This window comes from Protopterus annectens, chromosome 7.part0 (assembly GCF_019279795.1).
Source record: "Protopterus annectens isolate FY-2018-M chromosome 7.part0, PAN1.0, whole genome shotgun sequence".
In the NCBI taxonomy this organism is placed as follows: Eukaryota; Metazoa; Chordata; order Ceratodontiformes; family Protopteridae; genus Protopterus; species Protopterus annectens.
The window spans coordinates 872,970,641-872,998,398 of NC_056739.1; the positions used below are offsets into that span (position 1 = coordinate 872,970,641).

Below are 27,758 nucleotides of genomic sequence, written 5' to 3' on the forward strand. Positions count from 1 at the left end.
TGTAAGCTCAGTTACAAATCTGCAGCTGGTCTTCATGTTTCCATGGAAACAATATGATGAAGAGAAACTGGCTGCCTGGTTCTCATGTCTCCATGGAGACAATCTGATAAAGAGAAACTGGCTACAGTCTGGTGGACAGTGATTGGCTGAGGGGAAAGAGAGAGCCTGGCTAAAAGATAAATGTTCTCAAAGCATTGAAAGGTTTTCCAAAAGTAGACAATGCTCTCTGAAAGCATTCAGGGGAGCTTTTGCGAAGGTAGTTAATGTTCTCTGAAAACATTCAGGGGTTTTCCCAGCTAAGAAAGATATAAAGACAGGACAAAACCAATCAGCACTTACAAGCACAAGCTGCACCATGCATCTTAGCACGAGTGATCTTTTTTTTAGGTTAACTTAAGTCAGAGTGTGGCTGTCAGTTTGGGACTTTTGTTCTTAAGAGGTTAAAATTTCAATACTTGAAGGTGTACATAGTTGGTGTGATAGTATTACGTTAATAGGATTTACAGGGTATTGGAGGTGGGTTTTTTTTTTGTTTGTTTGAGGGACTTCAATAAACAAAAAGTTTTATAAGATGTAACAGTCTCAAATGGATAAGACAAGAAACTGTACAAAAGCTCAACCTGTCACAGTGTATGCATGCAACAGAAAAACTGGAACTAAACATTTAACAAAATGGAATTATACATAAAAGCTGGGAATAACAACTTTTTAATAGAATGATGGCTTATTTAATGTCTTTAAATGTAAATGGCCTCACTGATAAATACAAACAAGAAAAAGTAGTGAACTACGTTAAAAAATGTTGAGTGCAAATAGCTGTTACAGGAGATGCACTTGGAAAGAAATGAACATGTGAATTTGATAAAGAAAGGTTTTCAGGGTGGTTATTCAGCAGAATACCTGGGACAAAGGAAAAGAGAAGTACTTTATTAATTGCAAAAGGAGCTCCAATAGTAACAGAAAAAGATAAAAATAATAATGGCAGATTTATAGTGCTAAGGGGCTACTGGCAAGGGAGGAGGATTACAAAGGCATGTATTCACATTCTACCTAAAGCTGCTGTAACGGAACTTAAGAAAATTATTGGAGAAGTAATTAGTTATCAGCAAGGAATATTACTTATAGGTGGGGACTGGAACTTGATTTGGAGCTGTGAGGATGTGTCTGGGGGGCCCATAATGGAAAGATATTACAAAGGAGGGTAAGATTTGTGTAGAAATTTGTGAAAATATTCAGGATGGAAGATGTGAATTCACTAAAAGGAGTTCAGAGTGAATTTACATATTATTCCCTAAGATATAAAACTGAACTAGGCTGGACAGAATTTACATTTCACAGGAACATGTGCATTTAATTACAGGTCTTGATACCCAATCCAATAACTATTCCAGATCATGCGCCAATAATAGCTAAAATAAAAACGCAGGGTAATGAAATAAAAATGAGACATTGGCCCTTTCCCACCTATCTGTTGAAAAGAGAGGAATTTAAGGAATGAGTAGTGGAGATTCAGGAGCCGTTAGAGAAGACAGAAATTTCTTCTGAAAATATAGCTAGAGAGTAGGATAAAATTAAGGTGGAGTTTAAAAATGGGGTGGAAATAAAAGAAAGGGAACTACGGTTAAGTAGCAACAATAATTATTTAGAGGGACTGACAAATGTGAAAGTACTGCAAAATAGGAGAAATCTCACAGAACACGAACAGGATCAAGTGCAGAATGCTAAGCAGAAAATAAGAGATTACTTCAATAATATCCAAAAGCTTAGAAAGAATGGTGTTAAGCGACTTTTTTCATAACACTACAGCACAAAAACATTTGGCACAACGACTCCAGCAACAGAAAGAGCTGTCACCAAACTTAGGGAGCCTATAACAAAGAAAACAAGTGATACTTTAGAGGCATTAGAAATATTTAGGAAATTATACAAGAGTCTCTATAAAGCAGAGAAATATGAAAAAAATCAAGAAAAAATACAAATGGAAATGTTTATGGAAGAATTAAATATGCCAAGGTACAGGTAGATGAGTCTTAGTTACTAAAACTTAGGATAGGAGGAGATGAGACAAAAATTGTGATGTATAACCAATCTACAAGAAAGTCCCCATGAATAGATGGTATTCCTGTGGAAGTTTGGAAGCGGAGAGGAAAAAAACGGATAAAGATCTGGAAAGTTTTGTTTAACAATATCTTAAGAGAAGTACCACCGTCCTGGAAGAAAGCAGTGGTAGCTGTAATACCTAAACAGGGTAAGGATACATCAGATCCAGCTTCATACAGACCCATTTCAATACTAAACCATGATTATTAAAGGTGTTCATGTCTATAAATAGCTAAAAGAATGGCAAAAGTAATGCCAAAACTGACAGATATGGATCAATGTGGCTTTGCGAAGGGGAGGCAAACAGTTGACATTAACAGAACACTGATGATCCAGAGGGAAGCAGAATACAAGAAAATGCCATTGTTGTTGGTGGGTCTTGATGCAGAGAAAGCATTTGACAGAGTAAGCTGGGACTTTATAAGCAGGGCAATGGAAGCATTTGCATTTCCTGAAAAAATTAGAAGGTTGATTAGGAGATTATATAAGGAATCAGAGACAAAAATTAAAAAAGTGGGAGGGGTCCTCTCTGATAATTTCTGCATGAGCAGAGGAACCAGGCAGGGGTGTCTTCTTTCCCTTTTATTAATTGCATTATATTTAGAACCACTGGCAAAGAAAATAAAAGACTCAAATTCAAGGATATAACTGGTATGGTAGTCAAGAAAAGCTGGCTTTATTTGCAGATATTATTTTGTAGCCGACAAAAACAGAAAGACATTACAGTGTTGTGGAACATTTTGAGAGAGTTTCAGATCTTTTGGGGACACAAAAACAATGAAGCTAAAATTAAGGAAATAGCAGTACATTATGTACCCACACATGAACTGATTCAGGAATACCCATATTTATGGAGACATAATAAAATGAAATATTTAGGAATACGGATTAAAAATTATTCTAGTGTGGTAGCTAAGGATGTGGGAAGACACTAAAAAGATAATACAAAAACTGACAAAATGGAAGCTTTGTTATATGGATAGTAAGACACAAGCATTTAAAATGTTTTTAGTCCCTTTAGTCTTGTACACAGGTCAGGCATATTTTTATCATCCAGAGGACAAGTTGTGGGTAGCAATTAATAAAGACCTGAAGGACTTTATATGGGAGGGAAAGACAGCAAGTGTCAAGTGGGATAAACTGATTCTTCCAGTAGAACAGGTTGGATTGGGATTACCCAATTTGAAGGGGTATTTCAGAGCTACACAGTTAAGACTCATATATGTATCACAAGCAGAAAACTAATTCAAAGTGGAAAGGGATAATGATGAAACACGGGGGAAGCTCAAGAAACAAGGAGAGACTGGGATTTTGGATGCAGGCCTTTAAGGAGAACAATAATCATGCAGAACATTGTATCCATATAGTAGTAGAAAGCATTTTAAGAACTAGACCAACACGGGAATGGAGAAAGGAGATTATGCTGATAGGGATAACTGCAATTAGAAATGCAGACAATAGGCAAAAGGGGGCCAGAACTCACTGGAGAAAACTGGCAAAGGAACCAAGGTACTGGAAGCAAATAACTAGAGATGGAAAAATGACAGAATGGGAAGTCGCCAAAAATTTACTTAGACTGCAGGTTAGAGATTGCCTTCCCTATCAGGGATTGATATCACAGTATAGGCAAAGAGAAAGAAATGGGGGGTCTTAAATGAAAGACCAGCACTTCTAGAATTTTTAATACAATCCAGAACAGACGTTGCCACTAAAAAAGGAAAAATTAGTAGATCATATAAAATATTGCATGATAATAATAAGAGGTGGTTAGAAAGGATTGGGAAAACAGACTGGATAAGCAATGTGCAAAGAAGCAATGGGAGGATACATGTACGTTTCCCAAATACGCAACAAAATCTAGAACATTTAGGAGATTGGTCTAATGAGGGAGATGATTTTTCTGAGCTATGGTACAGAATAAGAATTGCCTAGACATGGTAAGGCCTTGCTGTGTCTAATAGTGGTGGCTGCCAAAAAAGCAATTACTAGAAAATGGAAATCAAAATCTAAACCAACTATGACAGAAGTAATGAATATAGTAACAGAGATAAAACTGGAATCGAGATCTTTAGAAAAATGACAGGAGCAAACTACAGAGGAAAATGGAAATTGTGGGAACAATACATAAGAGAGAGGAATGAGGCCTAAAAGGCAGCAGGACTTAAACGAGTTAAGTAATATTTGAGTGAGAAAGTCTGATTTGCAACCGGGAGTGTGTCAGTATGGTTTGTGATGTAAAATGCTTGTGACTAGGATTTATTTTCATTTATATAAATGTATGATTGCTTAGGTAGTAAGTGATGGTTTAATGGAAATGTTTCTTTAAAAAAAATTAAAGAATTTATGCAATATTGCTTAGGTTGCATGATATATAGCAATATATATGAAGCATAATGTTTGTTATATTAATATCGCTTGATTACTTTTGTGACATAAGCAAAATTTACATTCATGTAAGTGATAATTCAATAAACGTTTTTTTGGGGGGGAAAAAGATTTATTCTCTAACATCAAATAATTTTCTCCATCTCAAAAAACAGCAAGCAAGTTTCATACATCCCAACCACACCACTCATTTATTAGAAAACCAGCCCTTACCATGACTGTGCATAGCCATTTACACATGTACCAACATTAAGTCCAAAATAAACTGCTTATGCCTCAATTGCAGTTCAAAGAAACATAGGAAGTTTAAATGGCATAACTCCCATACTACAACTGATTAACAGAATGCTGCCATATGAGCTAAATATCACCCACACTCAAGGACTTCCAAGATGTATGCACCAACAGCCTAATCTCTCCATGTGGAAAAAAAAACAAAAAAGAGAAGTAGGAGCCAGTGATATTGTCAGCTTGAGTAAAATTCAGTTGCTAGGTAGGAAGTATAATGCTTGAATGCCTTGAGAGAAAACATTTAAAAAATAAAGAAAATTAAACAGAAATGGTAAAGATAAAACACTGAACGTGAAGAATCCTACAGCTATTCAGCAAAAAGCAGTTGAAGCTTCAGCTTTGGTACAAGAGATGGCTTCCAATAATTTAAAGGAAAAATAAATCAATAGCACTCAGATGTCTTTAAAATGAACTGAATGTTGAAGGAATATCAACTCAAACAGCAAAAGGTTGGAAAATAGAAGATTTGACTAGCTACTCAGATTAACTGATAAAACCACAAAAATCAGAGGTTGATATGAAGAAAAGTCTGGCCGAGTATGAGACGTCTCAAAAAGAGAAGTTTAAAAAAAATGGCATAGTTACAAATGACATAATTAAACAGGGAGATTTTCTGCTATACCAGAGAAGCTGATCGGAACACTGAATTAATTTTATGAAAGCACAAATAAGCAATTGAACTGGTATGCCTCAACATGATTTGTTAACTGAAAAGAAAATGCTCGAGACTGGAAAAAAAACAAAAAACACTGAGGCTGACTAGAAGTCAAAGGAGTAACATGGACTTGAACCAGAGTCTGGTGCTGGAAGACAGAGGGAGAAACAGAAGTCCACCAGCAACACTGAAAATAGTGAATAAATGGGAGACTACAAAGCATCATCCACATATGGCTTTGCAAGAGAGTATATGAAAGACTGGGCTTTTTTGTTAAACTTGTGGGTAGATTATAAAGCATATACCCTCTCCCACTTTACTTAAATGATGTTTAGAAAGGCACGCAGAAAAAAAAGCAACAGTAATCAAAACAATCTCTGTTCTTAGTATTTATATTAAAACACTTCATGATATAAACTGCATGACACATACAGAAAAGCAGCAGTGTGTAGTCATGGATATTTGTATTTTAAATTTGTTAAAGATATTAAAGTACTTTTACATTACATATGTTGTGTTCTTGAACTGGTGGGGTGTAAAAGTGCACCAGTTATATGCAGAATTAAGATTCTTTTTCTTATTTTACATGTCCGTACGTCTAGATTTAATCCCCTTGGCTTAAAGCTATAAACAAGTGCTTTTAGTAAGCAGCTAGACTTGAAAAATATGGCAACATGATGAATGCCATAAAAAATAAGTTTCTTACATCTGCAAAGATATTCACAAATGTTGAGTGAAAATCAAGGAGTCTGAAGGCAGTGGTAGATTTTGTTCTTAGTGAAATTTACAAAGATTCATTGCAGACTATATTTACATAGAAATAAACTGCCTACAGGTACACGCAATTAAATCTCGAGAGCTCTGAGCATTCTTTGCGGAGGGAAATGCAAAATTTATTTGTACAATGACAAGCTGCTCAATGAAAAATAAACTTTGAAACTATGGGAACTGAATAAGATTAAAGCCTCCCAAAGCAGCTATAATACTTTAATGCATAAAATAGGACAGTGTACAATTTATTTTTTTCCCTTAGGGCTAAAAAGTTAAGGCTTTCTGAAAACCTACAAGCTGTTTTTCACATCTGGGAGGAGAACAGAGATAAGAAAAGACTGCAATCAGTATAAGAGGAAACAGTCCAAAAAAGAAAAATAAAAACCAAGCAGCAGGCTGACTGCGTTAATGGTAAATCATCCACAACACATGGTTTTACACTGCAATAGTTTATTAATATATACATTAAGCGCTTTTGTCCCATCTGGACTTCATCAAAACAAATGTAAGTAAATCCAAACACTTTTAAAACACATCCAATTAAGTTAAAACTAATGAAATTCAACATTTTAAGTCACTTTAAATGAAACTCCCCCTGTACCAAAGCCAAACATTCAATATACTAATTTGTATCCTCTCCAATACACGTTTTAATACTGTTTCATCATTCAAACCTGGGAACATTGAAGAATTCAGTCTCAATTGCCAACACAATTCTTTTTCCTCCAGGAAAATTTTCCAGGCACCACCTCTTGGGTCAATTTTAATTTTTTCAAGAATCAAAAATTTAAATCCACCGAAATTATTACAAGTACAAGAATGTTTTGCTAAAGGGTTTTTCATCACGTTTTTATTAATTTCATAAATGTGTGCATATATTCTGTTTTGTAAGGATCTGTTAGTTTTACCAACATAATAACTTGAGCATCTTTGACATACTGCAGGATATACTACTAGTGCAGTGTTACATTTATAATATTCTTTACTTTAAATCCTATATTTGAGATTTTTCAACTAAAATGTATCAGTGTTTATGATGCAGGGTAACTGTGGACACCTTCCATATTTAAAAGTGCCTTGTTTGTTGGATGCTTTAACGTTAATACCTACCACTGCATCTTTTTCCTAAAATTCTTTTTAAACTAGCATTTATTTTAAAAACAAACCTAGGGGTAGGGTCCTATGCGGCCCATAAAATATTTATCATGACACAATTTTATTATTTTCATCAAGTCATTAATGTTATCTGAAAACGTGATGACCATTACATATTCAAACCCAATATGGTCAGCAGCATTTTTGCCTCCTGGAATAAGTTTGAGTTTCCCCAACAAAGGCACATATACACTATTACATTGCTTTAATACTATTTTATCTAGAACATGTAAAATAAATTCTTCAGGGTATCCCCCTTTCAAAGGAAAGTTGTATTAAATAATTTCCTGTAAAATTAGGTCCTCCCTTGATACCATCCCAACCCTACAAATCATCTGGCCCTTGACTAATCCTCTCTTACGATTTATAAGATGTTGACTATTGAAATGCAAATAGGAATTTAAAAATGTTTTCTTTCAACGTAATTACAAAAAAGATTTTGAGAAACATGAATTTATAAATTGTACATCTAAACAGTTAATCCTCTCATATTAATACTGACGGGTAGATTTTAAACAGGAAGAAGTTTCATTAACATAGAAAACAAATTAACCTTTCAATAGTGTCTGACAAGAGAATAAATATGTCACCAAGGAATTAAATATTTTGAAATGGAAGACATACTCAGAATTAAAAATTATTTCCATTTCCCAGTTATGCACAACAATGTTTGCGAAAACTGGGGCACAACCAGCTCCCACTGCCATACCTGTTCGAGCAAAATATTTTTCAAAAAGGATTTAGTTGCAGGATGAAACTCTTCTCATCAATATCACTTATTTTTATCATTCTACCGGTCAAAATTTACTATCAAATAATACATTTCTGAACCATTCCAACCACAAAGTATGTGGGATTACTGAAAACAGATCAGCCACATCCATAGACACTAGAATCAATTGTTCAGAATACAAATCCTGCATAAGGGATTCCAGCAAATGCCAGGGAATCTTCAATAAGATGTTCAGGCATTGAACCAAACCTTTTTAAATTTATAATCAATGAACTCTGCCAAAGGTTCAATTTTACAACCTCTAGCATCAACAATAGGTCTTAACAGGGGATTGTCTATCTTTGTGCATTTTCAGCACCCCAAAAATAGCTGTGTAAAAAATGATCATTTTATTAACTGAAGAGAGAGAGAGTACCTGCTATCATTCAAAATCACAATATACATCCTGTTATAAAAAGAGGTGTTATCCATTAAAACAATCCCCCCACCCTTATCTGGTTTCATGACCTGAATGTTTTCCTTCTTAAGATGAATTTCTTCTGTAGTTGTATTACCCTCCTCCTTATTCATTTTCACTTTTAAAATATTCCTAAAACCATTCTCCAACATTTGCTTAAAAAAGCTGTAGTGTTGTATGCAATTGGGGGGGGGGGGCAGCTTTTCCTCCTTAACCCATACTTATTTAAATTGTAAATGGGTATTTCTTTAAAAAAAGAAGCAAAGTTATTTTTTCTAGTAAATAACTTTTGTTCCATCTATAACTGATTCATATAACCCATTCCTACATGAGGGAACAAAATTCAAACATTTTTTAAACAAATTAAAATGCTGATCAATAATGTCTAAATTGCTGAAATTGTATATCATAAGAGCACCTTGGTTAATAAGAGTACCACATTCAGTTTGCTCAGTCCAAGACAAATATTAAATTCCAGTACATCTTCAACTTCCCTAATTTCTTGAATGAGTCACTTCACACTTGTTTAATTCCATCGTTAGGATTTGAAGTTCCTGTTCTGCTTTACTTTCATTCTGCCAGTTTCTGATTCCATCCATTCTCCCTCTAAACCATTTCTTGGAAATGCTGACTGCTCGCTTCCGTGTTTCGAATTCTTTCCAATCTGCACAGTTCCAGTACTAAAGGGCTCAACTCATTAATGGAATGGCATTGTTTAGGAAACAAATCATTTCTAAACAAAATGTCCAATCATCCTTTTTCCCACTCTCGGACATGCCTCACCCTTCTTGTACTCTGCCAAATCATAGCTAAGTTCCCTGTGATTGTGCTGTATATTTTCTTTAACTTTCTGGTCCACTCTATTAAACACCAAAGTATATGTTCTACTGTCAAATAAGTCCTCATGAACAGAGGCATTTAATATTCTAATGTCCTTCATAAGTTGCTGCATCTCAATATCAAGTAGCTTAATTCATTGTACAAGTCCAGGTACGTAAGGGGAAACATAAAAACACAGGTTGTAGCATTCTCTTTAGTATGGGTAACCTTAATTTTGGGTTAGGTAATGCCTGTGGGTGCAGTTGTCATTCTTAGGCAATTGTTCTTATCTGGCATATAAAATTCCATTTTTTAAGATGAACATAGTTTTGTGGGTTTGTTCCAAGTTAATAGTGGATGGGGGTGTTCTGAAAATCTATTCAGATTTTAGTTTGAAGATTTTCATTAAAACAAAAATGGTTTGAAAAGTGTGGCACATTCAAATAGAGATACTGTATAAAAGATCAGCCTGCCAAACAGTCTGTGCATGTACACAAAATCTGGAAACAGACATTCAAAAAACTGTCCTGTAGAATAGGTAGGAACAGGCTTTTTATCATAATAGTAATCTAGCCATATAATCTTGGAACATAAATGGCCTTAGAGCTGTAGACAAAAAGGAGAGAGTATTGAATTACATCAAAAAATTCAGAATGCAAATAGTAATGCTGCAGGAAACATACAAAAAGAAAGGATTTCAGGACGGATATTCAGCAGAATATCAGGGACAAAGGAAAAAGGACAATTATTATATTATACCAATTGCTACAGCGGCTCCAACAGTGATAGAAGAGGGGGAAACAGACAATAATGGTAGATTTATGGTGCTAAGGGGCTATTGGCAAAGGAAGAGTATCACACTGGCATGTATTTATATTCCACCCAAAACTGCTATTATGGAACTTAAGAAAATTTTGGGAGAAAGACCAGAGGGGAAACATTACTTATAGGTGGTTACTGGATCTTGATTTGCAATAATCACGATGTACCTGGAAGACATAGAAAGGAAAATATAACAAAAGAGGGTAGATTTATGACTAAATTTATAAAAATATTTGGTACAGAAGACATGAACTCAATAGTCGGAAATAGAACAATTTACATATTATTCCCCACAGTACCATAACTGGGTGAACTACATAGAAAAACAAAGTTATTTCTTACCATGATGCTCCATCTATTTTGTCTGTCTTCACTATATCTGAGCTCGGAACTGACTCCGCCATTATTCCTGCTCGTCCCTCCGAAAAACTCTCAAGCTTGGTTCTACCCATAATGCTACTCACCAAATTACCTCAGATTGTTTTGCCTATAATAGGTGACGGACAAGAAGTAATAAACAAGAGACCATATCTGTGTTCCTATTATGAAGCCAGTCTTTGGGAATATTCAGTCCACTAAGAGTCTTAGGCAGGGGAAGGAGGGTGGGAATGTCAAGGATTAGTGAAGATCGACAACACAGATGGAACATTATGGTAAGACATAACTTCTTTATCTGATGATGTCAATCTTCATTCAATCCTTGACTGTGGGACAGAAAACAGCTACCTGAATCTTGGGAGGTCTCATAAAAGAATATCCCTGAGCACCATCGAACCGAATGATGTACGTACCCCAAGAGACTTGGTCCAGTCTGTAATGAGTAATAAAGGTATGAGGAGATACCCATGTAGCTGTTGCACAAATGTCATCTAAGGAAGCTCTAGCATGAAAAACTGCAGAAGCAGTAACAGCTCTAGTTGAATGAGCTCTCACAGGACGTGGTGGGTGAAGTCCCTTTGAGTGGTAAATAAAGTACAGTTGTGTACACTTACCATAAATGTAGATGTTAGAGTGCATTCACTGGTGCAGTCATTACATTTGGGTAATCTGCTGGCAGGTTGCCCTCAGTCGGCCTGATTAACAAAGTCTTGGGTCCTGCGTCGGTTTGCTGTCCCTTCTTCCATGAAGTCAGGTCGTCAGGGTTATAAAACATGCAGCCGACACCATTACAGCCATTTAGCTAAGGTAACTTCAGATACTGGATTTCCTAAGGAAAGTGTGGAAAAGGCAACAAACAGTTGGTCGGATTTTCTCATGTCCTTTGTTCTGTGAAGGTAAAGGTGTAATTGTCTGTGTACATCTATTAAGTGCAGACAGTACTCTCCCTTACTGGAAAATTTTGGAAAAAAAAAGACTGGGAGATGTAAGGTTTGACTGAGATTTGACTCTGAAACGGCCTTTGGCAAAAAGTAGTATTTGTCCTCAGGGAGACCCTGTCCTTATGAAATATTAAATGGGGAGGGGGGTTTAATTTCCAATTTTCTCCTGGCTGAAGTAATAGCTATCAGAAAACTTTTAGTTATGTACTCACCATAACTTCAGATGTTTGGGATCCATCTCGCCTACATTCTGAATGATGGGTTTCTCCTATTGGCTGAGCTTACTATATCCCAGGATGCACCACTACCAGTCCCCCAGATCTAGTTTGTCCGCATACATGCATACCCTGCTTATATAACATCGTCAGATGAAACAAGATAAAACAGTGGAGCGCAAAACCGTTCTATCGCTTCTGATCTGCAAGGCAGGGGAAGGAGGGTATCAGGAATATGCGCAGATGGATCCCAAACATCTGAAGTTATGGTGAGTAGATAAGTAAAAGATGATATGTGATCCTATCTCACTTACATTCTGAATGATGGGACAGCGTCCCTAGCACCTGAATCCTGGGTGGCTCACTGGAAAACACTCCTGAGTACCGTGGAACCAAATGATGCTCGTCCTTTAGATGCCACATCCAATTTGTAGTGGGAAATGAAAGGTTGGACCAAGCGCAGCACAAATTTCCGATATAGCGAGCTTGGAATGAAAGGCTATAGAAGTAGCCATAGCTCTGGTAGAATGAGCTTTGATAGATGATGTAAGTTGTTTATTCAAGAAGAATAGGCCTGAGTTATGCAATCTCTGATCCATTTTGAGATTGTAGCTTTTGTGATGGTTTGGCCCAATTTATTATCTGAGAAGGACACAAACAACTGGTCTGACTTACGGTTGCTGAGTCCTGTCTAAATAGAAGCGTAATTGCCTGTGAACATCCAATTTATGGAGAGTGTATTCTGCTTCATTAGAGAATTTTGGAAAGAAAACTGGTAGCTCTAGAGATTGTTGAAGACAGAACTAGAACAGACCTTTGGGACAAAGGATGGATTAGGCCTAAGTGATACTCTATCCTTGTGGAAAATCAAGTACGGTGGTTTAATAGACAGGGCTTGAAGCTCTGAGACTCTTCTTGCAGAAGTAATAGCCACTAAGAATGCCGCTTTCCAAGACAGATATTTTAATTGCATGTAGCAGCCGGTTCAAAAGGCGGAGATGTTAGTGCGCGATGTACCAAATCAAGATCCCAATGAGGTGCAGGATGAAAACTGGTGGTCTTAACAGACTCGCACTGTAATGAACGCATAGTCTGCTGCTCATCAAAGGAGCATCCGTGGATTCATGGAATTTAGAGATAGCCGCTAGTTGGACTTTAATAGTTGAGACAAGAAGATCCTGATTAAACAGGGATGTTAAGAATTTCAAAACCTCTGGGACAGGAGCAGTGATAGGGTCTAAGCCCTTGAGTTGAGCCCAGATAGCAAACCTCTTCCACTTACTGAGGTACAATTTGTTAGTGGTGGGTTTGTGGGCCGAAGATAAAATGGGTCTAGTGTGTGCCTTCTAACTAAGGTTGGAGTGGAGAGAGAAGCTGTCAATCAAAAGATTGAAGGGACTGATGCCAATGTCCCGACTGATGGATTAGCAATTTTCAGGTTTGAAGACCCTAGTTGAGAAGCTTTTGAATAACTTTGGGAAGGAGTGGAATTGGAAAAGGCATAAAGTAGCCCCTGTTTGCAAGGTTGTGCTAGAGCATCCATGGCTGGTACTTCCTGATGTGGAATCAAGGAGAAGAACCTTTGCACGGTGTTTTGTGGAGTTGCTTAGAGACCATTCGTGAGGAGAGAGAATTGTCCCGCTTAATTTGTCCCGCCAATACATTTTGACTTTCCGGGATGCTACCAAGAAGCGGTTGTAGCTACAGCCCATTTCCCACACCTCCATCACTCAATGGCTCTGCAAACCTCCTTGTTTGTTCAGATACCAAACCACCGACATGTTGTCTGTGTGGATGGCGATGATGCCCTGAGGAAGAAACTTGTGTAAGGCCTGTAGGGATAGAAGTACAGCCCTCATCTCCAACACGCTGATGTGGAGAAGAGAGCTTCGCGAAGCCAGGAGCCCTGAACTAGCCTGCCCAGACAATGCCCCCACCCTATCTGGGAGGCATCTGTCGTCAGGGTAACCACTGGAGAGGGGAGAACAAAGGGTTTTCCTGATCCAAGTTGGATGTCTGAAGCCACCAGCGAAGGTCCCTTTTTATATTTTTAAAATCATGATGTGATGATTGAGGGAAGATCCTGAAAGGACCATTGAGTTGACAAGAGCCACTGAAGAATCCTCATGTGTAATCTTGCTAGAGGAACTAAAAGAACCGTGGCAGACATTGAACCTAAAACCTGTAGGACCATCCTGGCTGGGGCTTTGGATCTCGAGATCAGAGCTTGAACTTGGCCCTGTAAAGTTCGGATCCTTTTTGCAGGAAGAAAATCAATCTTGAGTCCATCTCTGCTCCTATAAACTTTATGCTGAGAGAGGGCAGCAAGACAGACTTTGACCAATTGAATGTAATGGAGATGGTGGCTTTGAGGTTGTCCATTAGTAGATGCCTGGTGGTGGCAGTCAGGAGCCAGTCAGCCGAGATAGGGAAACACTTGGAATCCAAGACTTCTCAGGTGAGCCACCGTCACTACTGCCAAACACTTGGTGAACACCCTGGGGCTGTGGTGAGACCAAAGGGCAGAGCACAAAATTATACCTTCTGGACGCCTGATGTATCGGTATGTGATAATAGGCGCCCTGAGGTCTATGGAGCACACCAAAACATCCTCAACCAACAACGGGAGGATTGTAACGCGACCATTCGAATTTGGATTTGTGACGGATTGGTTCAGTCTGCTGAGATCCAATATTGGTCTCAGGTCCCCTGTCTTTTGGCACTAAAAAGAACCTGGAGTAATTTCCTGATCCGATCTGGTCTGTGGGGACCGTTGATGACTCCTTTCTAGCAGCTTTTAAGCTCTCTGCGGCTGCTATCCCCTTTGACTGGGTGGTGGGTCCGTATTTGAATGGGATGGTGTAACCTCCGGCAACGATCCGGCACCATCTGTCCTGGAGTGATTGACTGAGGCCCAGGGGCTTTTTAAAACGACACCGTAACTGTAGCAGATGCCACCACCATGGCATCTACAGCCACGCCTTTTTTTAAGGTCTCCGGGGCAGGGGCAAATAAAAAATTTGATGGGCAGGGACGGACTTCCACTGGTGTCACGGTTCACGATAGGCCCTTAACAAACTAAATCAGCTCAGAAGCTCGGAGACACCCAGGAGGTGGAGGCTGAGCCTGAGGGCCCTTGAGGAGCACTCGTTGTTTGAGGATCTCTAAGATGTCTGCAAATGAGACATCATCCGAGACGACTCACACCCCCTGCTCTGCATCATCCATAGTGTCCGCGTAATAGACTGGAGTCCACGCCATGCCTTCTCTCCTCTTCCTTCTCCTTGGGTTTCTCTCTACAGAACCAGAGAACTCAAGAACCCTCAGAGGGAAGGAACTGCCAAAGACCCAGTCTCCACGCCCAGGGAAGGTGTGCTGGTAAACGATGAGATGGAGGAGGACTTGGCCCAGGCACTCCCTCATGGCCCTGAACCCCAGACCCAGGGGAGTGTCCGTGGACTAAACAAATTTTGGAAGACTGGGGACTGGAACAGTCTTTGGAGCCCCCCTGTATATCAGAACCGACATGATGCCAAGGCTTCTTCAAAGGAAGGTTTAACTCCCCTTAAAGCGTGACATACACCATGACTCCTGCAAGTGCTTTTGCCCGAGACAATATACACAGAGCGTAATGGGATCGCTCTCAGATAGACATTTAAACCATTTTCTGAACATTTTTAAAAAGCCGCCTAGGGAGGGGTTTGAGACATGATGCAACACTAGTCACTTTGACAGGGAAAGAAAACCAACAACTAAATTCTTAATAAAGCTAAACACTTCCTGTAAAAAGGACAGGGAACTCTAAACCAACTATAGAATTACTAGACCCCCTAAAAGTATTAAAGGTTGACAGTCCAGCAAAACAGCAAAAACTGACAGAAAAGTTAGTTAATAAAACTACTCAGCCCAGCCCAGCTGGGGACTGGTAGTGGTGCATCCTGGGATATAGTAAGCTCAGCCCATCATTCAGAATATAAAGTTTTCCAAGAAAAGAACTTTAACTCAAGTTGCCGAAGGTTCAAAGGGGGAATAGGTGAGAGACTGCAGAACCAAATGCAAATCCCATGGAGCAGTGGGTTCCTGAAACAGAGCTCTTCGCATGAAGGTTCCTTTTAATAATGTTTTACAAAGTTTATGAGACTATGTGAAGCACCTTCGAAACCTACATGGAAGTTAGATAATGCAGCAAAATGCACCCAAATGGTAGAAGATGATGAGACAGAATGAAAGAGTAAGGCCAAAAAGTCAAACTTTGTCTACATAAGCTGTGTGGGGTATTACTGTCAAGTGACCACTTAAACTTTATCCATTTATTATGATACAACCTTTTAGTTGAAGGCTTATGATGGGCTAAAGTGATGTGTGAGACTGGGGAAGTGAGGGGGGAATGTCTGGCAATCATGGGAACTGGAGAAGCCACACAGTGAGCTTGAGTTGCTGAAGATTCAGATGAACCATTCCCTCTGGGTGAGATAACAGATCTGGAGCTGGGTCCAGTATTCAAGGTTTCCGAAGTAGGTGAGGCCAAAGGAAGGGAAACCAAACCAGCAGATGCCAGAATGGAGCAATGAGGATTATTCTGTTCTCCGACCTTTTGCCTTTCTAAAGAAACTGACAGAGGAGTCAGGAGGGGGAAGGCATAGAGAAGACTGTGGGGCCAATCATGAAGCAGTGCGTCTCTGGGTGACTTCCCCGGAGGGGGATTAGGGCAAAGTAACTGCTGTACTTGTTCTGAGGGGATACAAACAGATTGCAGCAATGTTAGCCCCAATGGCAGAATACCTTTTCCATCTCCCCTGGATTGATAGACCACTAGTGAGGCATTACGATGGTTCTGCTCAACTTGTCCACTATGACGTTGGAGCTCTCTGGAATGTGTATTGGTAAGAAAGCGGTTGGAAGAAAATCGCCCACTGCCATACTCAGAGCTTCTCAAAGTGTACAACCTGGTTCCCCCCTTGTTTGCTGATATACCAGACTACTAATATGTTGTCTGTTTGAATGCAATCATTCCAAAGGGAAGGATATCTTGAAATGCCTGCAACGCTAAACGGACCGCCCTCCTTTCTAGAACACCAATATGCAAATTGGCCTCCATCTGGGACCAAGTGCCTTGGACTGTCTTTCCCAGATAATGCCTCCTCCCCCCAATCTGGAATGCATCTGTGGTCACTATGGCTCGGGGCTGAGGGAGGACAAAGACAAGATTTCAAGGGGATGGAGCCACCAACTCGGGTCTTCCTGGCAACGATTGGTAATCAAAATCAGATGAGACATAGGTTGGTTTAATAATGACCATTGGGATGTCAGAAGCCACTGAAGAATCAACAATTGATATCTAGACAAAGGAACCAGAATAACAGTGGCTGCCATTGTTCCCAGAGACTGTAGAATTAGTCTTGCTGGAACTTTTTTGTTCTGAATGATCTTTTTTACTTATGATCTCATTCTTTGGAACCTTTCTAAGGGAAGTGATGCCAATCCAGCGACAGTCTAGCACTGCGCAATGAATTCCAGCTGTTGTGATGGTTCCAGATAGGATTTTTCAAAGTTTATTGTGATCCCTAAGGTGGCATGAAGATAAAGGGTATAATCTCGTGCCTCTACGAGTTGATGTCTGCTGACAGTGATAAGGAGCCGGTCATAGAGATATGGAAATACTCTGAATCCTAGCAGACTGAGATGCACTACTACCACTGCCATGAATTTGGTAAAACACCCTGACGGCTGTGGTAAGACCAAAGAGCAGTACCCTGAACTGATGACTGGCTCCCAGCCAGAAGCGTAGGTATCATCTGGAGTGTTTGTCTATTTTTATGTGGTAATACGCATCCTGAAGGAAGCATTGACTGCACCAAGACCATCCGGTAACAGAGCCCTGATCTTGGGAGGTCTCCGGTTCCAACAAACAAGAGCTCAAGGCAATTATCAGTGCTGGAGAGGGAGCTCTAACCAGTTCCAAAACAGTCGAAGCCAGGATGGTCGGTACCAGGGGCTCTGAAAACTCAGTCAGAGGAGGAATCTGAATGGGTGTTAAAAGAAGGCATGGCTCCAAAGCCAACATGGCTAGGAACCGAAGATGCAGGCAATCCCCTTGCCGTTAGGAGCTGATCCACCAGTCTCCATGTCAGTCTCAGACCAGCTCTTAGTGGACCGAATTAGAGGAGGCTGAAGGAGATCATGGCAATCGTGGTTCCAAAAAAGGACTTGGTGGATGGTCAGGAAACTGGTCTGAGGGAAAATATGATGTTCGTGGTAAAGTAACAAGTCACTGCTGCTTCAGTACTGAAGGTTCGGCTGATACCGAAGCTTCAGGTGTCTGAATGGAAGCCCGTATCAAAGCAAGAATATCCTTACTTACCGGTGCTGAAGATACAGTCATTACCATAGGACATTTGGTCAATTTAGCACATGGTTCTGAGGAAACTGTCGGAATTGAATGAAATCGCTTTTACAGTTTGGATAAGGACGAAGAAGAGGAGTAAGGACTGGCTTCAGTCTTGGAACCGGAGATAGCCTCTTCAAATTCAGCTTTAAAAAATCCTTTTAAGATCAACGTATTTTTACGCTCTGTCAGGGTTCTGGCAGAGATTCTGTGACAGCGCAATCTTCCTGAAGATGGGCAGGACAGCACCCAGGCAATACACACAAAAGGTGTGTCCATCCAAATTAGGCATCTTTCTTTTACATTTTTGGCACCTCTTAAACCCAGAACTGCCCTTATAGGATTTTTTGGCCACTGTAAAAAATAAGGCCCAACATATGTAAGCACACACATACAGAGTTTTTTTTTTTTTTTTTGGAAGGGAAGAAAATAAAGAAAGGAAAGGAAGAGAGAGAGAGAATTACCAACAATGGTAATACAGACTACCCTGAGGGTAAGAGGGAAGAAGTACCAACACTGGTACTTTAGAGTACCTAACGGTAGATAGGATAAGAATCACTCGCACTGAAGGAACAGAGGAACGGGTAGATATAGGAAAATAAAGATAGAAAAATAAGTACATATAAAGAACTTACAATTAAATAACAGCCACAGCTAGAGAGAGACTGGTTGAACGCGTCTGGCACCATGAATTGGCAAACGATATCCGAAGTAATTGGGTGAGGAGTGTTATTGGTAGAGCCTAGCGCCACAGATTTTGGGAAGCGTGAGCTGGAATAACGTCAGAGTCTGTTCCGAGGTTAGAAACAGAGCCCACAGTCAAGGACAGAGTGAAGATCAACAACATCAGCTCTACATTTCACATGAAGACTTACATTTAATAGAAAGCTTCAGCACATATTCATTAACTATTTTGGATCTTACACAGATAAAGCCAAGATAAAAATGCAGGCTAATGAAGTAACATGATACACTGGTTGACACTTCCTTTGTTAAAAAGAGAGGAATTTAAATAATAGGTAGTGAAATCCACTTGAGAGTTATTAGTGAGGACAGAAATTTCTTCAGAGGTTATGTCTAGTGACTAAGATAAAATAAAGTTTAAAGCAGGGTAGAAATGAGAGAGAGACATGGTTAAGAATAATATGAATTACTTAGAGGTGTGTACAAAAGGCAAAATTATTGCAGAACAGGAATCTCGCAAAACAAGAGAAGGAAAAAACAGTGCGCTAAAGAGAAATAACAGTACATGGATAATGTACATAAGTTTAGAAAAGTTGCTGTTAAGAAATTATTTTTTTTGATAACCCCAGAGAACAAAACTTCTACCATAACGACTTAGGCACAGAACACAGAAAGGGTTATTGCCAAACTTAGGAAGCCTAGAACAAGAAAAATAACTCCGGATCCTCTAGAGGTATTAGGAGATGTTTTGGAAATTTTATGAAAAACTGTATAAACCATAGATATGAAAATCGTGAAAGAGCACAAATGGAAATACTGATGGAAGACTTAATTATGCCAAGGTTAGATGCAGATGAGGCTCAACAACTAACAGTTATGAAGGAGAGGATATGATAAAAATTGTGACATATAATCAATCTTTAGGAAAGTCTCCACGAACAGATAGCATTCCTGTGGAAGTCTGGAAGTTAGTAGGGAAGAAAGTGATAAAGATCTGGAAAATTTCAGCAGTATTTTTAGAGGAAGGGAAGCACTAACATCTTGGAAGAAAGCTGTGATGGCTGTATTACCTAAACAAGAGTCAGTAAGTCCCATCAGACATAGCATCATATAGTTTAAAAATTGAAATGGGTCTAGGATTATAAAGTGTTATGTCTATACTAGGTGAAGAATGGCAAAGCTGTTGCCAAAATTGATAGATATAGATTCATATGTTTTTTTGGAGGGGAGGCAAATATTTGACTATCACAACAATGATGATGATCCAGAGGGAAGCAGAATATAAGAAAATACCACCACTGTTGGTGGGTCTTAAGTTCAACAGACTAAGCTGGGATTTTATGATTAGAGCAATGGAAGCATTTGCATTCCCTGATACAATAAGGTTAATCAGTAGGATATATGAAGGACTGGAGATAATTACATTGTGAGGGTTCATCTCTGATGAACTGTATTAGAAAAGAGGAACAAGGCAGGGGTATCCTCTTTCTCCGTTACATATTTTATATTTACAGCCATTGAAAAAAAAAACGAAAGACTCCGAAATGCAAGGATACAACTGGCATGGTAATCAAGAAAAGTTTGCTTTATTTGCAGATGATATGACATCGTACTTGACAAAGTCAGAAAAAGACAGCTCAGTGTTGGGGAACACAAACCATTTCAAGTCTTTGAGATATAAAAATTAAAGAAGATAAAACAAAGGCTATAGCTGCACATTATACACCCACACAAATTTGGTTCAGCAATACCCATTTTTATGGGGACACAATAACATGACGTGCTTAGGAGTACGGATTAAAATGGCTTCTGTTAAGGCAATTAAGAATATGCAAGAAGAGACAAAAGATAATACAAAATCCAAGAAACTGGATGATGATGTTTATGGAAATGGATAGAGAGATACAAATGAAAATGTTTTTAGTCCCTTTAGATTTATACATGAGCCAGGCATATTGTTAGCATCCAGAGAAGTTGTGGACAAGGAGCAAAAGGACTTCATATGGGAAGGGAAGATAAGTGGGGCAAGTTGATCCTTACAATAGAACAAGGTGGTTTAGGATTACCTGATTTGAAGGGATATTTCATAGCTACATATAACACAAGCAGATTATAATTCAAAATGGAAAGGGATAATGATGAAGCAGGGGAGAATTTAAGAGAGAGAATGGTATTTTGGATGCGGGTCCTTAAGAAGAACAACATTCATTCAAATTATATTCTAAGTACTTGAAAGTCTTTTAATAACTAAAGCAACCAGAATGCAGAAAGATTTTGTCAATAGGGAAGACAAGCAGGGGTACAGAAAAAGTACAGTTTTGTACCTACCATAAATGTAGATGTTCGAGGATTCCCTTGCTGCAGTCCTGACTATTGGGTATAGTCCGCGTCCCAGTCGGCCCGAATACCAGAGTGAGAGGCCTGATCGGTCATGGCTAGACTGACGCCAGTACGTCAGGGTACTAATGCGCATGACCGACTCAGTCTTTTCTTGCCCCAGATGTCAGAAGACCAAAAAGACAAGTCCCAAAACAACCTGCACCAATAAACATGTACAATATATACAGTAATATATATACAAAAATATAAGCATGTAAAGGCACCTACACAACCACCCTGAAACACAGAGGGAAAGGAGGGAGGACTGCAGCAAGGGAATCCTCGAACATCTACATTTATGGTAGGTACAAAACTGTACTATGTTCTTCGCCTTCCCTTGCTGCAGTCCTGACTATTGGGAATCCCAAAGCAGAGGTAAGGGAGGCTGGCAAATTATAAAGTAGCAGGAGCTGACAACATGCCTTGTAAAACAGCTGTGGCAAAACCAGCTCTAGACTTAGAGTATATAGGCAGGTGATAATGCCTAGAGAAAGTATGCACTGAACTCCAAGTAGCTGCTTCCAGAATATCCTTAGTTGCCACCCCTTAGAAATGCTGTTGAAGTGGCAGTAGCCCTAGTGGAATGAGGCCTAATCCCAGCTGGAACCTCTTTGCCATGATGGGAATAACAAAATGCAATGCAAAAGCCAATCCACCTAGAAATAGTTTGTTTTGACACAGGTTTGCCCTGTGAACTTAAAGCAAAAGAAACAAGTAACTGCTGAGACTGCCTAAAATCTTAGTCCTGCTCAAATAATAACGCAATTGCCTGTGTACATCTAAAGTGTGCAAAATCTTTTCCCCTTTATTTTGAGGATCTGCAAAAAGTAGGCAAATGAATAGTTTGGTTTAAAGCCACACTAGAAACCACCTTAGGCATAAAGGAAGGATTAGTACGTAATGATACCCTGTCCTTATGGAAAATCAAAAGGGCTCTACTGCCATAAGGGCCTGCAACTCAGACACCCTTCTTGCAGAAGTAATAGCCAACAGAAAAGCCGTCTTCCATGACAAATATTTCAATTCAGCAGTAGCTGCCGGGCAAAAGGTTGTAGAGTAAGTTTTTCCAACACAAAATTGAGATCCCAAGCAGGAGTAGGAGCTCTGGGTCTTATATTCTTTGCCCTCTAAGAAACTGCTTGAACAAAGGATAAAACAAAGGTGGGTCACAATCATAGTGAGCTGAAATTGCTGCAGCATGAATCTTTATGGAAGAGAAAGACAAACCTTTGTCCAATAACTCAGTAAGATATTGAAGAGCCACACTCAAATTAGGCTCTGAAATCTCCAAATTCTTTGCTGTACACCAAAATAAAAATCTCTTCCATTTTTCTGCACACTCTCCTAGTACTAGGCCTTCTAGCTTCCATAATCACATTTAAAACTTGTTGAGGAAGCTGAGACCTTCCATGTTTCAACACAGAATATGCCAAGCTGTGAGATGGAGAGATTGAAGCTTGACATTGAGCAGATGACCGTCCTTCTGAGATAACAGATGAGGAATCAGAGGTAAAGGCCATGGAGGCTTCTTTACAAGACTCCTTAGAAGTGGGTACCAGTGTTGCCGAGGCCAATCTGGAGCTATCAAAATCATCCTTGGCCTGTCCTGTCTGACCTTTAGTAATACCTTTGGAAGAAGAGGTAGAGGTGGAAAAGCATAGACATGAAGGTTTTTCCAACTGAAAGACAGAGCATCCACTTTCCAAGCTGTGTGATGAAACCCCTTTGTGCAATACTTTGGCAGCTGGTGGTTTAGTGGAGAAGCGAACAGATCTATGTCTGGAGTTCCCCATGACACTGTCAATTTCTGAAATACATGAAGATCCAGTTTCCACTCGTGGGGATCCATGATTTGTCTGCTTAATACATCTGCTAGGGAGTTCTGTGCTCCTGGCAGAAACCTTGCCTGAAGAGTCAGTTGCAGGCTTAACGCAGTCTCCCATAAAATCATTGCTTGCCTGCAAAGAGGATAAGAATGTGTTCCCCCTTGCTTGTTGATGTACCACATGACAGTTGTGTTGTCTGTCAGAATCAACACCTGCCCTGGAAGAAGTAACTCCTTGAACGCCATCAATGCAAACTGGACTGCTAACATCTCCTTCATGTTGATATGTAGATGCTGTAGTCTGGCAGGCCACTTGTCTTGTATCCACTTTCCATTTAGATGAGCTCCCCAAGCAGTGTCCGAGGCATCTGTCGTTAAAATCTGACTCGCCTCTGGCCGGGTCACAGAGAGTCCCTTGTTTAGGTGACATTCCTGAGCCCACCACAAGAATTCCTTTTGAAGGCAAGGTATTATTTGAATGACAGTGTCCAAATCTTGGCAGTGCTGTGTCCATACATTTTGAGATACCATTGCAGCTTCCTCATATGCAGTTTGGCATTGGGAAGCACCAGAATACAAGATGCCATGAACCCTAATGCTTGAAGGACTGTCCTTGCAGTCAGCACGGACTGATGAGATAGTTGATGGAAGTAAAGTGACAGACTCTTTTGTTTGTCCGGGGTTAAAAGGCCATCTGGGCTGCTGTATTCAGTCTCACACCCAGAAAGCACATGTCTTGAGAGGGTACTAGACTGGACTTTATTTCGTTCACAGAATACCCTAGGCATCTTAGCACTGCTATGACATATTCCAGATGCTGTAGAAGGTGTTCTTTTCTTGAGCCAGAATCAGGCAGTCGTCCAAGTAAGGATAAATTTGAATGCCTTGAAGCCTGAAGTAAGCTATCACTGGAGCCAGAACCTTTGTGAATACTCTGCAGTAGATAAGCCAAAGGGCAATGCAGAGAACTGATAATGAAAATCTCCAGTTCGAAACCGCAGATACTTTCTGCAACTTAGCCTTATGGGCACATGAAGGTAAGCTTCCTTGAGATCCAAAGTTACCATCCAGTGATCCTTGCCCAGCAGAGGTAACAGTTGCTGTAACGTCAACATCTTGAACTTGGGAATGTCCAGATAAGTGTTGAGGATAGATAAATCCAAAATTGGTCTCCACGTGTTCCCCTTCTTTGGTACTAGGAACAGGCGAGAATAAAATCCGAAGCCCCTTTCTGACACAGGGACTGGCTGAATAGCCCCTATGTGGAGTAACTGAAAAACTTGCTTGAGAGCCTCTTTTCTTTGTGGAGGAGGAACATCTGGCATGCCTTTGAAAGGGGGCATTGTGTGGAAATAAAATCTGTACCCGTGATGAATGATATCCAGCACCCATCTGTCTTGAGTGATTAAATCCCAATTTTCTTTGAAAAGAGACAATCTTCCTCCCAAAGGAGCTGCCAGACGAGAGTCCACTGGCAGCTGAAAAGGCAGGTCATTGGTTCTGCTTACGAAAGGACTGACCCCTGCCCTCACCAGAAGTCTGAGCAGGTGAACTGTCTGATCTAGGCCTAAAGAACCTTGAGCCCTGCCCCTACCACGTCTAGATCTACCCCTAGACTGGGAACCATAAGCAGGATATGTCCACCCCTTAGCAGGCCAATTTCTACTAAACGAGGCTGCACCTGCAAAATCTTTAACAGTCTGCATAGACTTAGCTTTGTCCTCCATTTTCTTTAAAACTGCTTCCACAGGCGGTCCAAACAACACATCAGACTGTAAAGGAGCATCCAAAATCCTGGTCTTAACATGCTCAGCTAAATTCTGATCCTTCAACCATGCATGTCTGCGAAGAACAGAACTAGTAGCAGCCACCCTCGAGGAGGCCTGAACAGCATCAAAACCACACTGCAAAGAATGCTTACCCACTTGTTCAGACACATGAACCAAATCCAGCAATTCTTTACACTCAATACCTTCCGCCAAAGCATCCACCTTAGATTTCAATTGTGAAAGGAGATAATTCTGATATTTCAGCATATGAAATTGACAATTCAACGCCCTCATGGCTAGAGTGGAAGAAGTATATACTTTCTTACCCCACCTATCCAAAGCCCTTGCCTCTTTATCAGAGGGTACAGGATTTTTAACAACAGAAGCTTTAACACCTTTAGGCCCCTGAGAAACAGTTTCTGGGTCCGCCCTGGGACTCTTAAACAAATACTTATGAGCTTGGCACCCTATAATACCTATCAGGCTTAACAGGAGCAGGAGGCAAGGAATCAGGGTTCAGAGAAGCCTCTGCAAAACATCCTCCACCACATTCAACACAGGAGGAATAGCTAAGGGCCTATGCTGAGGCAAAACAAGAATTCCCTAAGCCTTTTTCTGGAGTCAGAGTAATCTTGGCCTTCCCATTTAAAGTGCTCCCTCATGGAGTGAAGAGTCTCTGAAAATGAAAAATCCTCAGGAGGAGAAGCTGAAGGAGTGGAATCATCCACATCAGAATCAGAATAAGCAGGAAACTCTTGCAAGTCTTCCACAGAAGACTCTGAAGCCTGTGAACACTGTTCAAAACTATCAAACTCCTGTTCCACCCTAGGCCTCTTATCAGGTGCTTTAATAGAACCTCTAATCAGAGTAATCAAATCTTCAGCCATTTTAAGCATATGTTTCTTAGGCACAGAGCCCGAAATGCTAGGAGAAGCCCCACAGAAGCTGAACTTGGCCTTCCTCTAAAAGAAGCTCTGGAAACAGAAGGAGAGGCCCTAACTACCTTGGGAAGAGAGGGAAGAACAGTTACCTGAGAAGCCCCCTCAGCCTGGCCTACTTCCTGAGAGGGCACATCCTGTAACAGTAAAGTATCTGCCTGAGACTCCATAGAGACTCCTGGCAAAACCTCTGGCTCCTGAGCCTTCTAAAGGACCGGCGTCCGGGACTGCGGTTCCTCACCCTAGACTTCACTGTTTTGTCCTTGCGCTTCTTAGATGAAGCAGGCGCCGAGCATCCGGCGGCATAGTATAATTGCAACGCTTCCCAAACACTAACCTAGCACAATCAAGCCTCCTCTTAATAGTGCGCTTATTAAATCTAGCACAAGAGCGGCAACCAACAACGTCGTGCTCAGGCCCTAAACAAGGTATACACAATGTATGATAATCCCTATGTATCTGCTTCCCACAAGAAATACAGTTATTCACTTTTTCTGACATCCGTAATATACTGAGGCAAGAAAAACCAAAATGTTCGGGTTACTTAGCCAACTCTGTACTCGGTCTGAAACTCCGGTTTCGAAAATCTCAGAACGCCAACCTGCAAAATTGCTTCTGCATCGGACCATGCGGCAAAAAAGACTGAGGAAATGACGTCGGTCATGCGCATTAGTACCCTGACGTACTGACGTCAGTCTAAGGCGCCATGACCGACCTCTGGTATTCGGGCCGACTGGGACGCGGACTATACCCAATAGTCAGGACTGCAGCAAGGGAAGACGAAGAACATCAGGCAAGAGGGGCTTGGAATTTTACTGAAGAAAACTAGCAAAGCAGCCAGGGTATTGGGAGCAAATAAACAGAGAAGGAAACATAATAGAGTTGGATGAGGCAAAGACAACGTTTGGACAGCAGGCTTCAGATTGATATCAGTCACTAGTAGGGAAGGCAGAGCATAAGCAAACAGAAAGGGAGAGGGGAATTTTAACTGAAAGAACGGCTCTGGTAGACTTTTTAGTTGCATCTAGAACCAAAGTTGCTGTTAAAATGGATAATTAGTACGGCACATACAACTTTGTGTAATAACTATATGAATCAAAGGCGGTTAAAAAGACTGGGAAGAGAGACTGGAAAAGCAACTTACAAAAGAACAATGGAAGGACAAAGTAAAGCTCCAAAGTACGCAGAGTCCAGATGGTGCAGGATCTTTCCTTGCACACTTCAAATTAGTTGCTGTCTACCCGAGGAAAAATGATGGGGAAGAAAGAGGTAACTGGGACATATGTTTTGGGTTTGTAAGGAGTTTGCAAATTTAAAAATTTTCCTACAGAGTACTCTGTCAGAATTATTGGAGAGCAAATGGCTATAACTAAGGAAACTACTTTTTTGAGCTGGGACATAGGTTCTGAACTGCCTAGACATAGTAAAGCCTTAAGTCTAATTCTGTTGTTAGCCAAAAGAGCAATTACTAGAAAATGGAAATCAAAGTTTAACCCATAACCCAATGGTATTTGAAGTTTTGATGACTATAAAAGAACTAGAAAAGGAATCTTTAGAAAAAGGAAGGAGAAATTACAAAGAAATAAATGGAAATGGTGGGGGAACAATATATACAGAATAATGTTCAGGTGGAGGAGGAATGAGATTAAGGGAAGGTCGGCATTCAGCAATGTTGGACTGATGATCGTTACAAAAAAGAGAAAGGATATGTAATGCATAATGTATGCAAATGGAAGAAATGCTACTATGGTTTGTTTCCTTTTCCATTAATGTACGTTTTCCTAGGCTTTATGTGAGAATTTAACAAAGGTATTTAAAAAAAATAACACTTCAACTTAAAAAAAAATAACTACATATTACATATATAAAGAAAACAAATAGTACATTTAATTAAGACTGACCTACCATGAAAATGGAGTGTGTTTCCTGTAATGTTGATTTCTGGGTTCTGTAAAGGAAATAAATAGGAAATATACAGTCAACCTACTAAGAAATGTACCAGTAATAGCAAAATTAAAATTCCAAATCAAGACAAACCGTTACGTTAACAGAGAAA

At 40.0% G+C, this 27,758-nt stretch overlaps 1 protein-coding gene across 1 annotated transcript in view; it reads right to left on the reverse strand.

Moving 5' to 3' along the window:
* HACD3 (3-hydroxyacyl-CoA dehydratase 3) overlaps positions 1 to 27,758 on the reverse strand; it is a 1,036,541-nt gene that overhangs the window by 965,448 nt on the left and 43,335 nt on the right. The window contains exon 2 of the mRNA XM_044076349.1: positions 27,608 to 27,650. Within this exon, the coding sequence (XP_043932284.1) occupies positions 27,608 to 27,650 (43 nt within the window). The remainder of the gene's footprint in view (positions 1 to 27,607; positions 27,651 to 27,758) is intronic.